This window comes from Pituophis catenifer, unplaced genomic scaffold, assembly GCF_029215685.1.
Source record: "Pituophis catenifer annectens isolate HBS135680 unplaced genomic scaffold, rPitCat1.0.hap2 SCAF_3, whole genome shotgun sequence".
Taxonomy (NCBI): domain Eukaryota; kingdom Metazoa; phylum Chordata; class Lepidosauria; order Squamata; family Colubridae; genus Pituophis; species Pituophis catenifer.
In genome coordinates this window covers 205,257,895-205,271,401 of record NW_027256883.1, presented here as the reverse complement: position 1 = coordinate 205,271,401, position 13,507 = coordinate 205,257,895, and the positions used below count along the sequence as shown (strand labels likewise).

Sequence of the window (13,507 nt, the reverse complement as noted above, 5' to 3'; positions counted from 1 at the left end):
TCCCGCCGTTCCCTAGCTTGTGCATTCTTTCAAAAAATCGGGACTTTTTTAAAATGCCGCGGGACGTGGGACAAATTGTTCAAAATCGGGACTGTCCCGCCAAAAGCAGGACGTCTGGTCACCTTAGACAATGGGCCAGTCCTGGAGTCAGGTAAAGGCCCTGATGAGGGCTCTGTGTCAGAGGCAGATATGGGGCCAGGGCCATCTGGGAGCAATGCACGGACTCTGGAGCCTCCAGAGGCGGACAACAGAGAGACAGAGGAACAGGAGGAGCCTGTTCCTAGTGCATGCATGCGAAAAGCTGCCAGAAGGCAAGAGCAGCTGAAGAAAAAAGGATAACTCGGGAGTAAGGTCAGAAGATTATTGGCCCCTCCCAGAAGGCTTAAAAGAGCAGCAGTGAGCCGTTGGGTTCTTTGTAGAAAAGCAACGTTGATTCCCATGCTTCTTGTCAGCGTCTCTTGAACTTCGTGGGGTTTTTGCCAAGAAAAGCCTTTGGCAGATTGCCAAAGACATCAAAGGTTGGTGATAAGGCCGACGTACTGATAATTAAGAATTTTGTTTTGGACTAAGCTGAGAATGAATTAATTCTCAGCTGTTTTAATAAAATAAGTTTGTTGAGGACTGAATTGTGTTTGGTAATCACTACTTGGGCCTTGGTCACAACACCGACAGGTGGCTGGAGGAAGGAGGGGTGAAGTAACCAAGCAACACGGTAGATAGATAGATAGATAGATAGATAGATAGATAGATAGATAGATACTCTGTTTTCCCCAAAATAAGACACCCACCCCCTGATAATAAGCCCAATCGGGCTTTTGAGTGCATAGCAAGAAGGCCAAGCGTTTATTTCAGGGTTCAAAAAAATATAAGACAGGGCCTTATTTGGGGGGAAACATGATAGATAGATAGATAGATAGATAGATAGATAGATAGATAATAGATAGATAGATAGACAGATAGATAGATAGATAGATAGATAGATAGATAGATAGATAGATAAAGATTGGTAGGCAGGCAGGCGGACAGATAGGTATCAATGCAGTATAATTAGTATAATCTATAATTAGATATATCTGCTCATCCAGGAAGTTAGTAAAATTGATAGCCGTGCATTTCTGGATTGGATTAGCATTTTTGCCTGACATTTAAATTTTTTTTTTTTTTAAAAAAATTAAGATTGTTAAAAAGTTAAACTTTTTGTAATATTGTAATTGTGGGTTGTTGTTTTTTCTTGTTCAGTGATTCTTTGTACCTTGTTTTGGGCTCATTTTAAAAATGAAAAGGAAAAAAAAAAGCCAGGTTCATCTTGTATGATCAATCAGTGCTACATTGATTTAGCTGGTGGCTGGTTCACTGCATTCCATTGAGTCACCTCTAAACTGGTCCAGGTGTACTAGAGAAATGAGGCTCCCTGTTGAAGGACCAGTCATTGCAGAACAATGAAGAAAAATAGCCTTGTTAGCTATGACATTCCCTTCCATCCTTAAAATTTCCACTGCCTGTTCGTGCCAACAAGCAGAGGCAATGAGTAACCATTGTCCTTTTTGCACCAGACAGCTTTATCCCCCTTGAAATATCTCATCCCTTGAATGATTATGAAATGTCACAAGTGATGTAAGTTTAATTGGCCCCAGTGCTAGTTCTATGGGGCGCCTTCCTACGGTGCCAAATTTATCTAACGTTTGCAATAAAGGAACAGACAGATAACCAGCGAGACCAAGAGACAAAGGAGGATAACTTAAATTTCCTTTTTTTCCTAGGCAATGTTCAACGCACAGGTCCACACAACCAACTGGGATTTAAATGTACTGAATGTTCAAAATATGGCAGGTCTGTGATTATGCTTACAGCCGCTCTCTTAACTGTTACTGGAAATAAGCAGAATTCAGGGATAGCTCATTTATAAAATTATTTTGTAAAATACATGTACATCCAAAAATGTAATGTGTGAATCAGAGAAACACGAGGTGGCGCAGTGGTTAGAGTGCAGTACTGCAGCTACTTCAGCTGACTGCTAGTTGAGCAGATCAGCAGATCAAATCTCACTGGCTCAAGGTTGACTCAGCCTTCCATCCTTCCGAAATGGGTAAAATGAGGACCCAGATTGTTGGGGGCAATATGCTGATGCTAATGCAATATGCTATTATGCAATATGCTATATGCTAACTTTGTAAACTGCTTAGAGAGGGCTGTAAAGCACTATGAAGCGGTATAGAAGTCTAAATAAAAATAAAAAATAAAATAAAATAAAATAAAATAAAATAATAAAATAAAATAAAATAAATAAAAACACTTGCGTGGGAACAGAGGACTCACACAAATTGTAGAGCATAATTAATCAGACACTTTGACATTCATTTTATCAAGCACTGGACCAAGCAACAGAAGCAAAAATGTAGAATTTGTGCGTGACCCTTTAAAGCAGCTGCATCTTATCCCAGGATCATGCCTTTTGGAGATGGAATTTGAACCGATTCCAGGGTTCAAAACAGTGATGATCGCAGCCATGATGGTGCAAAGAAAGCTCGTTCATTTTGTGTGTGTGATGCACATTAAAAAAAAGGCTGGTGCATCATTGGGACTAGTACCTTGCCTTTTTTTTTAAACCAAACACTGCAGAACCCTCTGACCACTACACAACCCTACTTTCTTATCTGAGTCCAGACTATTGTTCCATCTGTTCCAGAACTGAGTGTCAACAGTGCCTGTCAATCTAGGTTTTGAGCAGAAATTTGCCCAAATTTGCTTGGCAATGTCAGGGACTGAACCTCAAATTTGCTTGGCAATGTCAGGGACTGGTCATATGAAACTGAAGCCTAACCACTAAGCTGTTGATCCTTCCTGTGGGAGAATTTTGCATGGCCAGGTGTTTCCAATGATACAGACTTGCCAGTGAAAAATAAGATGGAATGGATCTCAGTAATTATTTAATTCCAAAATTTCCTTTCCAAACAGAGTTGCTAAATAAAACAGCAGCACAGTTCCATGCTGGATTGAGGCAGTAAACAGACTAAACTGTAATGTAAGCTCCAAGCTCTTATCTGTCAGGTCCTTGGTGTTCTCTGAGCTTGGTGGTTTTCTTGCGGATATTTCATTACCAAACTAGGTAACATCACTAGCACTGATGAAATTGCCTCGTTTGGTAATGAAAGGTCTTCAAGAAAGCCACCACGCTCAGAGAGCACCAAGGACCCTGCAGCTTAATCCTGGGCTAAAAACATTGTCTTCTGTAAGTTTCTTATCTAAAAACCAACTGAACCCAACCCAACCCCAATACATGTGTGTACCATGGTTCCACCTATTTTACATCCTTTCTGGTTAAATGTGGTTCACAGGTATTCGAAGCTTGACAACCTCCAAAAATAGAGAACTCTACCTTCCACCATCATACCTGATAGCCTGTTGCATGAAGCGGTCAGGGTCCACTGCGGAAAAAGTCATGAGGGCTGTCCCCGTAGGCACACCCTCTTCCAGCCTGATGAGTTTGTGGTTTGTTGGGAAGTAGGGTGGCTCATTGACATCAGTGACTGAAATGGTGACTCCGGCTGTAGACTGGAAGGACATTTGGATCCCACTGGCAAGGGGAGCTTGATTGGACACCATCACCGTCAACATAAAAGCTCGGTTCATCTCATAATCAACTTCCTGAAATCAAAGAGAGGCATGGGAGAGACATGATCACTCGGTATTCTATGGTCTTATGTTTGTTTAGGTATTGACCAGAATGCTCGATTGGTTTTATAAGGAAGAAGCAATGGTGGGATTCAAATAATTTAACAACTGGTTCTCCACCCTAATGACTGGCTGAGTGGGCGTGGCCATGGTGGGTGTGGCCAGGGGGGTGTTACAGGCAGCACTTGGCCTCCTGCACCCCCCTGGGAGCAAAAACAGGCCGTGGGAGAGGTGCCGCTCCCAGCACCTCATTTTGGGCCTAGCAGGCCTCCCTGCAGCCTCCTGGGAGCAAAAACAGGAGCCAGCCCCCCCCACCCCAGTGCCCCGTTTTGGACCTAGTAGGCCTCCCTGCAGCCTCCTGGGAGCAAAAACGGACCATGGGATGGCCATGCCACACACCCGTGCACCCTATTTTGATCCTAGTAGGTCTCCCTGCAGCCCCCTGGGAGCAAAAACGGGCTGCAGGGGGATTTCTGGAAGAGGCGGGGCAGGGCCAGTCAGCAATTTAACAACCGGTTCAGCCGAAGAGGTGCGAACCGGTTGAATCCCACCACTGGGAAGAAGTAATTCTGATGGTTCAGGTGATATTGTGTGCTAAGGCAGGCCTGTTCCTTGACTAGCTAGTTGAAACTAGGAAAAACAAGAGTCCAATGACATTTTAGAGGAATCTTCCGGGGGAATATGGCTAACTGAACACACGCACGGGGAGAGATCTCCGAAGGATTTCTCCCTGGAGTTTTGCTCTGCTACTTTTTAACTGAAGGGCCTGATATCCCATTAGTTTTTATGACCCACTCGGTTAGGGTGTGTCGAAGAACTTCCCCTCAGGACTCTTCAATACAGCTGTAAACTGGCAGATTGCTTTCGGAGTTGAAATCCGAAGCTGACTGCATGCCATAAGACGGGAGGGGAGGGGCTGCAATCTGTTCGGGGGGGGGTGTCAAAGAAGCCGTCCATTTTGAAATTCTTTTTTCAAACAGACAGTAAGTTATGCCTTCCTTTCTTAATCTCCTTCAAAGACTGTTATTCTATCTTAAATCAACATAATAAAGGCTCTTCCTAGCAACAGGGCAGGCCTGTTTCTTGACTAGCTAGCTGAAACTAGAAAAAACAAGAGTCCAATGGCATTTTGAGGAATCTTCTCAAACCTGGCACTTTGCAACTGGACTGGGATTGCAAATTTAAGAACTCGGAGTTCTATCCCACCTGATCTGAAGGATATTGGAAGTTTGAAAAGTCTTGAAAAATTATGGGTCGCCAACGCTAATGGTTTCTTTTCCAGTGTAATGAGGATATTATTTTGTCCAAAAATCAAAACTAAAACTCCAATTATCATACTTTTTACTGCTGATGCAGTAAAAAAGCCTTTGTTCCTATCTATTGATTGTCGGTATAAACTCATGGAAAGACACAAGAGATGAATGGTAAGACCTCGTTTTTTTTAAAAAATCCTGCATTGGGAACTGAATGCAAGGGCTGTAGACCAATTAAATATGCCACTGAGTTGTGTTCAAGGTAGCTTCTTCACAGAGAGGCACACTGTAACAATCCATTTGTGAGTAGACTGAGACACATGTAGTCCTTGGAAGAGCCATTTGGTTTAAGAATGGGTGCAACTGATCTACAAGATGAGTTGGTGAAAAGGCCTTCATGATCATAGTGGCCACCTGCGACTCCATTCAAGTCTCAAGATGGAAAGTGACTGGACTTGCAGGTCCTATATACCCGTTGACCAAGGGTGAAATCCAGCAGGTTCTGACAGGTTCTGGAGAACCGGTAGCGGAAATTTTGAGTAGTTTGGAGAACCAGCAAATACCACCTCTGGCTGGCCCCAGAGTGAGATGGGAATGGAGATTTTGCAATATCCTTCCCCTGCCACGCCCACCAAGCCATACCACGCCCACCAAGCCATGCCGATAGAACCGATAGTAAAAAAAAATTGGATTTCACCGCTGCCATTGACACAATCTTGTTAGAATTGAACTTGAGTCTATTCCATCCATCTGGACCCTTAACAGCCTTTAGAAAGTGAAATAACAACATTGTGTAGGCAGCCTGGTCATGAAGTACAACTTGGTGTTGTAGGCATATTGAAGATCCCTGATGTCAAGCTAATGGATGACCTCACAGAGATAGTTTCATGTCGATGTTATATAAAAGAAGGCCTGAAGTCTTGACATTTTCTCTGCTGTCAACACCTACTGGAACTGATCACACAAAAAGGAAACCCACCACTATCTAGTGCTCCCTGCTCCCATTCCCCACAGTTGATCCAACAGGATATCATGATTCGACAGAATGATGGGAGATCAAGGAGAACTAAGATGGCTGGATGCACCACCCCTGTCCTGGGTCTCCTGAAGATCACCAACAAGCACAATCAATGTTACCTGTGCATTATGCCCCAGTCTGAAGCCCAACTGAAGCGACAGATTGTAGTTATAAAGTGGTGGAAATTGTAATGATAATCAGAAAGGGTTGCCTGTCTTGCAACCCTTTGTACTGTACTTTTAGATATCAGACAAGTAAAATCCATCCATCCATCCATCCATCCATCCATCCATCCATCCATCCATCCATTAATAAAAAGAAGGACTAGGGGAGACATGATAGCAGTGTTCCGATATCTCAGCTGCCACAAAGAAGAGGGAGTCAAACTATTCTCCAAAGCACCTGAGGGTAGGACAAGAAGCAACGGGTGGAAACTAATCAAGGAGAGAAGCAACTTAGAAGTAAGGAGAAATTTCCTGACAGTTAGAACAATGAATCAGTGGAACAACTTGCCTGCAGAAGTTATAAATGCTCCAACACTGGAAGTTTTTAAGAAGTTGTTGGATAACCATTTGTCTGAAGTGGTGTAGGGTTTCCTGCCTAAGTAGGGGGTTGGACTAGAAGACCTCCAAGGTCCCTTCCAACTCTGTTATTCTATTCTATTCTATTCTATTCTATTCTATTCTATTCTATTCTATTCTATTCTATTCTATTATTCTATTCTATTCCATTCCATTCCATTCCATTCCATTCCATTCCATTCCATTCCATTCCATTCCATTCCATTCCATTCCATCCTATCCTAGCCTATCCTATCACATACATACATACATACATACATACATACATACATACATACATACACACACTCTCACCCTGGCCTCCAAGCTTTCCTCATATGAATCTATGGCTTGATATAAACTTGCTAGTGTCACATTCAAACAGAGGAGTAACAATTAAGTTAGCACTCTCTAATACTTATTAGATCACCTCTCAAGAAGCCAGAATAGCATTGTTAATTCTGGCACCGAGGGTAGCAAATGAAACATTGCTGGAAGGCTTTTAAGCGAGAATAGCTTACTGCAAGTAAAACGTAAGGAGAGTGCTTAAAAGAAGGCTCTATATACAGCCTTGCAAAGAGCTATCCAAACAGAATTTGCTGAAATAATTAGATTCAGGACACTGAATCAAAGACAGAAGTTTTATAATTTAATATGGAAGGAACCACTGCGACTGGTTCATTCCATGATTGGTTCACAGCAATGGACTCACTTTTTAGTACCTTCAGAAAGGCCGTTATTTTCTGAGATATCAGAAGATAAAGGCTTCTTCAATTTCAAATGTACAGGTAGTTCTCCACTTACAGCGGTTCATTCAGTGACTGTGCAAATCTATAACGGCACTGAAAAAAGTGACCTATGACTGTTCACACTTACCGCCCTTGCAGCATCCCCGTGGGTCACGTGATTGGCAACTGACTCATATTTATGACCGTTCCAGTGTCCCAAGGTCACGTGATCACTTTTTGTGACTTTCTGACAAGCAAACTCAATTGGGGAAGCCGGATTTACTTAACAACCGTGTGATTAGTTTAACACTGCGGCGATTCACTTAACAACCATGGCAAGAAAGGTTGTAAAATGGGGGGAAAATCACTTAACAATGGTCTTGTTGAATGTCAGAAATATTGGGCACAATTGCGGTCATAAGTCAAGGACTACCTGTATTGGGATGCATAACCCAGGAAGGGAGAGCCCTTAACTTTCAGTGGGATGAGACCAGAGGTGAGTTTCAGCAGGTTCTGACCAGTTCTGGAGAACTGGTAGCAGAAATTTTGAGTAGTTTGGAGAACCGGTAAATACTACTCTGGCTGGCCCCGCCCCCATCTATTCTCTGCCTCCTGAGTCCCAGCTGATCGGGAGGAAATGGAGATTTTACAGTATCCTTCCCCTGCTATGCCACCAAGCCACGCCCACCAAGCCACACCCACAGAACCGGTAGTAAAAAAATTTGAATCCCACCACTGGACGAGACACCAACTTTCTCTTCTCTTTATGGAGGAAAAGCAAGCTGCTCTTTCTAGATTTGGAGATATCAATAACCTTTTTAGCAAGAGGAATGAAGAGGGTTCATATTTCTGAACACATTGTTTTTCTTGTTTGCATTTGCTTGTAGACAAAAAAATGATTGCTACAAGTTACGTGTTGCTCAGCTAAAGGATTTGATGGCGTTCGTTAGATGAAGTTAACTGTGTTTATGCTAGCCAGGTTGTATTTAGGTTCAACGAACTGATGAACTGCGTTGTTTTTAATTTTAATAAATTATTTTAATTCTTCTAATATGGGCGATTAAAGATTGACCTTAATCATCCATTAGGGGGCAGGATGGCTCAGCAGTTAAAGACGCTGAGCTAGTCAGCTGGAAAGCTGATACCCTAGAGTTTGAGACCCGGGTACCATGCAATGGGGTGAGTTCCCCTTTCATGCCTCAGCTTCTGCCCACCTAGTAGTTTGAAAGCATGCAAATGCAAGTAGGTACACTTTGGTGGGAAGGTAACAGTGTTCCATGTACCTCGGCAGATTGTCATGCTGGGCACATGACCACGGAAATGTCTTTAGACAATGCTGGCACCCCGGCTAAGAAATGGAGATGTGCACAGCCCCATCCTTAATCATCCATTATCAACCTACAGATCTTGTAGTGTTTTTACTTTGCTTTATGTTTGGATTATATCTCCAAAAATTTAGAAGAACCTTTCCTAACAGACTCCTAATTTGGAAACGATCATCGTAGTTACTTAAGCAGTACATATAATGCAGATAAATAAGGTGGGCTTTGAATTGTCTTTTTGTTTTTGGGGGGTTTTTTTTAGTTCTAAGGGCATTTTTAGCTATAAGGAATAAGTTATCCTCTTGTTATGTCTGGAAAAAGGCAAACGGTAACAGAGTGCATCTCTCTTTCAAATTCATTTCTATATTCCCTGCAACATTCATCTAATGTTTTAGAGAGCCGCAGAGCACCTCTACTCCACGTTTGGGGAATTTGCTCAGACCCTGTAAAATGATCCCTTCCCCACCTTGCCTGATTTATGCAAGGCTTGTGATGGAGATAAGTATCTTCTGCCACAGAGGGAATGGTTCTTGTTGCGGTGAAAAATAAAATTGGAACTGTACATCATAGATGCCTCTCAGCACGCTTGTTTCAATGGCAGAGGAGCTTAGGATGGAAGCTGCATAAAAGATCCAAAATAGAGTTGGAAGGGACCTTGGAGGTCTTCTAATCCAACCCCCTGCACAAACAGGAGGCCCTATACCATTGATGGCTAACCTTTTTGCCATCGCATGCCAAAAGCAGGGGGAGTGCAGGGTGGTTGCGCGCGTGCGGGCCCACACCCATTATTCTATGCATCCTGGTCCCCCCCATGCATGCGCATGTGACCCGCCCTTGCTGTCCCCGCTTTTGGCATGTGATGGCACGTTGGACCTGGTAGGCCCATTTTTCACCCTCCCCAGGCTCCAGGGGCTTTCTAGGAGCCTGAGGAGGGCGAAAACAGCCTCCCCTGGAGGCCCTCCAGAGGCTGGAAACAGCCCGTTTGCCAACTTCCAGTGGGCCCAGAAGGCCCAAAAATCAGCTGGCCAGTGCACGCATGCATGCTGGAGCTGAGCTTGGGCAACGCTCGCGTGCCCACCAATATGGCTCTGCGTGCCACCTGTGGCATGCGTGCCATAGGTTCGCCATCACAGCCCTATACCATTTCAGACAAGTGGCTATCCAGTCCCTTTTTAAAAGCCTCCAGAAAATCTGGGTGAAGGTGGTTCCAGAACAACCAGGCTGCAATGGATGGTTTGTTTTCTAATTCAAATAACTCTTGCCCCATTCACACACAGGATGGGGACAGTTAGGTCCCCCTTCTTTTAGAACATAGAATAATAGAATTGAAAGGGATCTTGCAGGTCTTCTAATCCAACCCCCTGCTCAAGCAGAAGGCCCTACATTCCAGACAAATGTCTGTCCAATTGTTGTGGCCCGCCAGCGGCCTGTGCGGATCGTGGCTGATCCTGACGATGAGGAGGCTGGTGTGGGGTCATGACAGCAGCTTGTGCAGCTGGCTCTCGCATCGGACAGCGAGGAGGCTGAAGAGGATGTGATGCCAGAGGCAGAGACTCAGCCAGGGCCTTCAGAACCTCCAGAGGCTCCTTCAAGTGGAGAGAGTGAAGTGGAGGAGCTTCTCCTCAATGCTCGAGCGCGCAGGGCTGCCAAAAGGCAGGAGTGGCTACTCAGGAGGAGGAGGTCTCCTCAAGAGTAAGGATTGAGGATAATTGGCCACTCCCTTAGCCTATTTAAGTCGCATGCAGTTAGTAATTTCTTGCTGGAAACAACCTGTAATTATCATCAGAGCATTTTTGGAAAAGTCTTAACGTATCTTGTTTTCTGGGCTGGTTGCCAACCTTTGGCGGAATAAACCTTTGGTTTATTCTTGCTACTTAATAAATTTGACAAGGACCATTGGTGTGTGTCAATATCCTCGGGAATCCGGAGCTGGGGCAGAACACCAATCTCTTCTTAAAAGTCCCCAGAATTTTCTGACAGTTAGAATAATTAATCAGTGGAATGACTTGCCTTCGGAAGTTGTGGGTGCTCCAATACTAGAGGTTGTTAAGAAGAGATTGGACAACCATTTGTCTGAAATGGTATAGGGTTTCCTGCTTGAGCAGTGGGTTGGACTAGAAAATTTCCAAAGTTCCCTTCCAACTCTGTCATTCTGTTAGAACTGTAGCCTAAAATTGCATAGAATAGCGTTGGATATATTTTCAGAGAAATATACAATAATTAAAGGGTTCTATCAGTTCGATTCTCACCAGCTCAAGGTTGACTCAGCTTTCCATCCTTCCAAGGTTTGGTACAATGCAGACCAAGTGTCAGCATTCCAGCGCTGACATATGAAAAGGAGAGGAGAAGCTTGAACTTTTGCCTACTTAATTCCTTTGAAGATTCTGTCTCCTCGGAGATGGGAGGAGGGGGCACATTCCTGTGATCTGACGGAGATGGGTTGAGGAGAGTGGCTTGGAAGACAGCCAATGAGATGCAGAGAATTGGGGATCGGAAAGGGAGGGCTTGGGGGGGGGCAAAGGTCAGTGCTGACCGCGAAAGAGCCAGGGACTGATGATCATGCGACTCAGCTGAGCATGGTGGTGGTGGTGGGGGGTGCAGGGATTTTTGCTACCGGTTCTCTGAACCACCCGCCACCATCGCTACCGGATCAGGCGATCCGGTCCGAACTGGGAGCATTTCACCCCTGGTGGAAACTAATCAAGGAGAGAAGCAACTTAGAACTAAGGAGAAATTTCCTGACAGTGAAAACAATTAATCAATGGAACAACTTGCCTCCAGAAGTTGTGAATGCTCCAACACTGGAAGTTTTTAAGAAGAGGTTGGATAACCATTTGTCTGAAGTGGTGTAGGGTTTCCTGCCTAAGCAGGGGGTTGGACTAAAAGACCTCCAAGGTCCCTTCCAACTCTGTCTGTCTGTCTGTCTGTCTGTCTGTCTGTCTGTCTGTCTGTCTGTCTGTCTATCTATCTATCTATCTATCTATCTATCTATCTATCTATCTATCTATCTATCCAACCAACCAGCCAGCCATCCGTCTATTTATCTATCGGTGATCACATGATTCCAACCGTGGGGATGCTGCAATGGTCATAAATGTGAAAAATGGTCATAAGTCACTTTTTTCAGTGTTGTTGTAATGTCAAAAGGTCACTAAACGAGTGGTTGTAAATCAAGGATTATCCGTAATGTAAAGGCTATATGTTGGTGGTCTTCCCAAAGAATCTGGACAACTGTGAAGAATTAAATACAGGAGTAAACTAATCTTCAGCTGATCCAACACAGTTCTCCTTTTATTCTTACATACTAAGTGTGAAAATATGATCCGGGCACATTTTAGTGTCCACATCAAAAGCTTACACTTTTCTACCACATCAGTTGCAGTTAATTTTATCTCACCTAATGCCTTATCTAGAGGATAATTTCCACTTGACAAAAAAAGTTCTGACAAGGCAATCTTGCTGATATGGATCAAAGCCCACATTTTATCCCAACAGAGCCGCCACGTTTCCTTAAGATTCCCCTTTGTGATGTACAGACTTCTTCAATAATGGCTCAGCTTATACTGCGGGAAGACTGGCCAAGTCTGAACAGAGTTGCATGTCCCCCCGCCCCCCCTTATACCGCTCATGGCACCCAAGAGAGGAAGGTTTTCAGTCGGATGTGAAGCTAAAATGTTCTTGAATGGGCAAAGCTTTATAAGTCAGCTGGATGGAATGTTGAGCTGGATGGAGTATTGACTTGATTTCCCCCCACCCCCGTTTCTTTCTTTTCTTTTTTTAATTTGTAAACTTTTATTAATTTAAGAAACCACAAAATACATTTATAAATACAAGTAAAACAAGTAATGACATCTAAATGTAATGTTTGAATTATTACAATATCAATAACCTATATATTAAAATACAAATTTTAATCTGTTTAATTATGGGGTTTTTTAAAATTCAGCCAAATTATTTAATTCGTTTTAATTTATTTTAAATTTTGTATCTCTGTGTTTTATCTTCTGGCTGTTCACCGCCCTGAGTCCTTTGGGAGAAGGGCGGTATAGAAATTTAATAAAATAAATAAATAAAATAAATAAATATTCTTCAATATATATTCTTTCTCTCACCTTATATAATGATATTATTTTATTGATATCTGGTATTTCTTTATTAAATTTCACTTGATGTAGAAATTTATTTTACTCGTTTAAGATCTTCTTTTTATTTGATTTTTCTTTCTTTTTTTTTCCCTCTAACCATTGATACCACCTTTGCCAGACCAGATAATATTCAGATTCTTTCTTTTCTTGAATTTCCTTGGTGAGTCTATCCATCTCAGCACATTCCATAATTTTAGATACTATTCTATCTTGAGTTAGGCCTTCTTGTTTCCAATTTTGTGCATATGTGATTCTTGATGCAGTCAAGATATGTGTTATTAAATATATTATTTCTTTTTCATATTTATGTGTAGGTATTCCTAATAAGTATGTTTCCGGTTTTAATGGTACTTTTTGAGTTGTTATTTGTTCCAATTGCTTTTTAATATTGATCTAGAATTGTTTAGCTTTGGGACATGACCACCACATGTGGTAGTATGTCCCTTTTTGTGCTTTACATTTCCAGCAGAGTGAAGATGTCCCCCCCCCCCCCGGTTTCTAAACATCAATTTTACTTTTAATAAGAACGCTATAATGTTATGCCCTGTTCCTATTGGATCCATATCTGTGCAGTTCCAGTGAGACACCTGTCCATCCATCCAACTATTCCATCCAGAGGTGGTATTCAGCAGGGGTGGGTTCTAAAATTGTTTACTACCGGTTTCGTGGGTGTGATTTATTTTGTGGGCGTGGCTTGGTGGGGGTAATGTGACTGGGTGGGCGTGGTCAACTTTTTTTTTTACTTTTAAAAGCATTTTTTAAAAGGTTGCAGAAAAAAATGCTTTTAAAAGCCTCTGACGATCCCAGCT

The 13,507-nt window shown here is 42.8% G+C and overlaps 1 protein-coding gene across 1 annotated transcript in view; it reads right to left on the bottom strand.

The window, feature by feature from the left end:
* CDH4 (cadherin 4) overlaps window positions 1-13,507 on the bottom strand; it is a 401,827-nt gene that overhangs the window by 38,183 nt on the left and 350,137 nt on the right. The window contains exon 9 of the mRNA XM_070941124.1: window positions 3,392-3,645. Coding sequence (XP_070797225.1) covers window positions 3,392-3,645 — 254 coding nt within the window. The remainder of the gene's footprint in view (window positions 1-3,391; window positions 3,646-13,507) is intronic.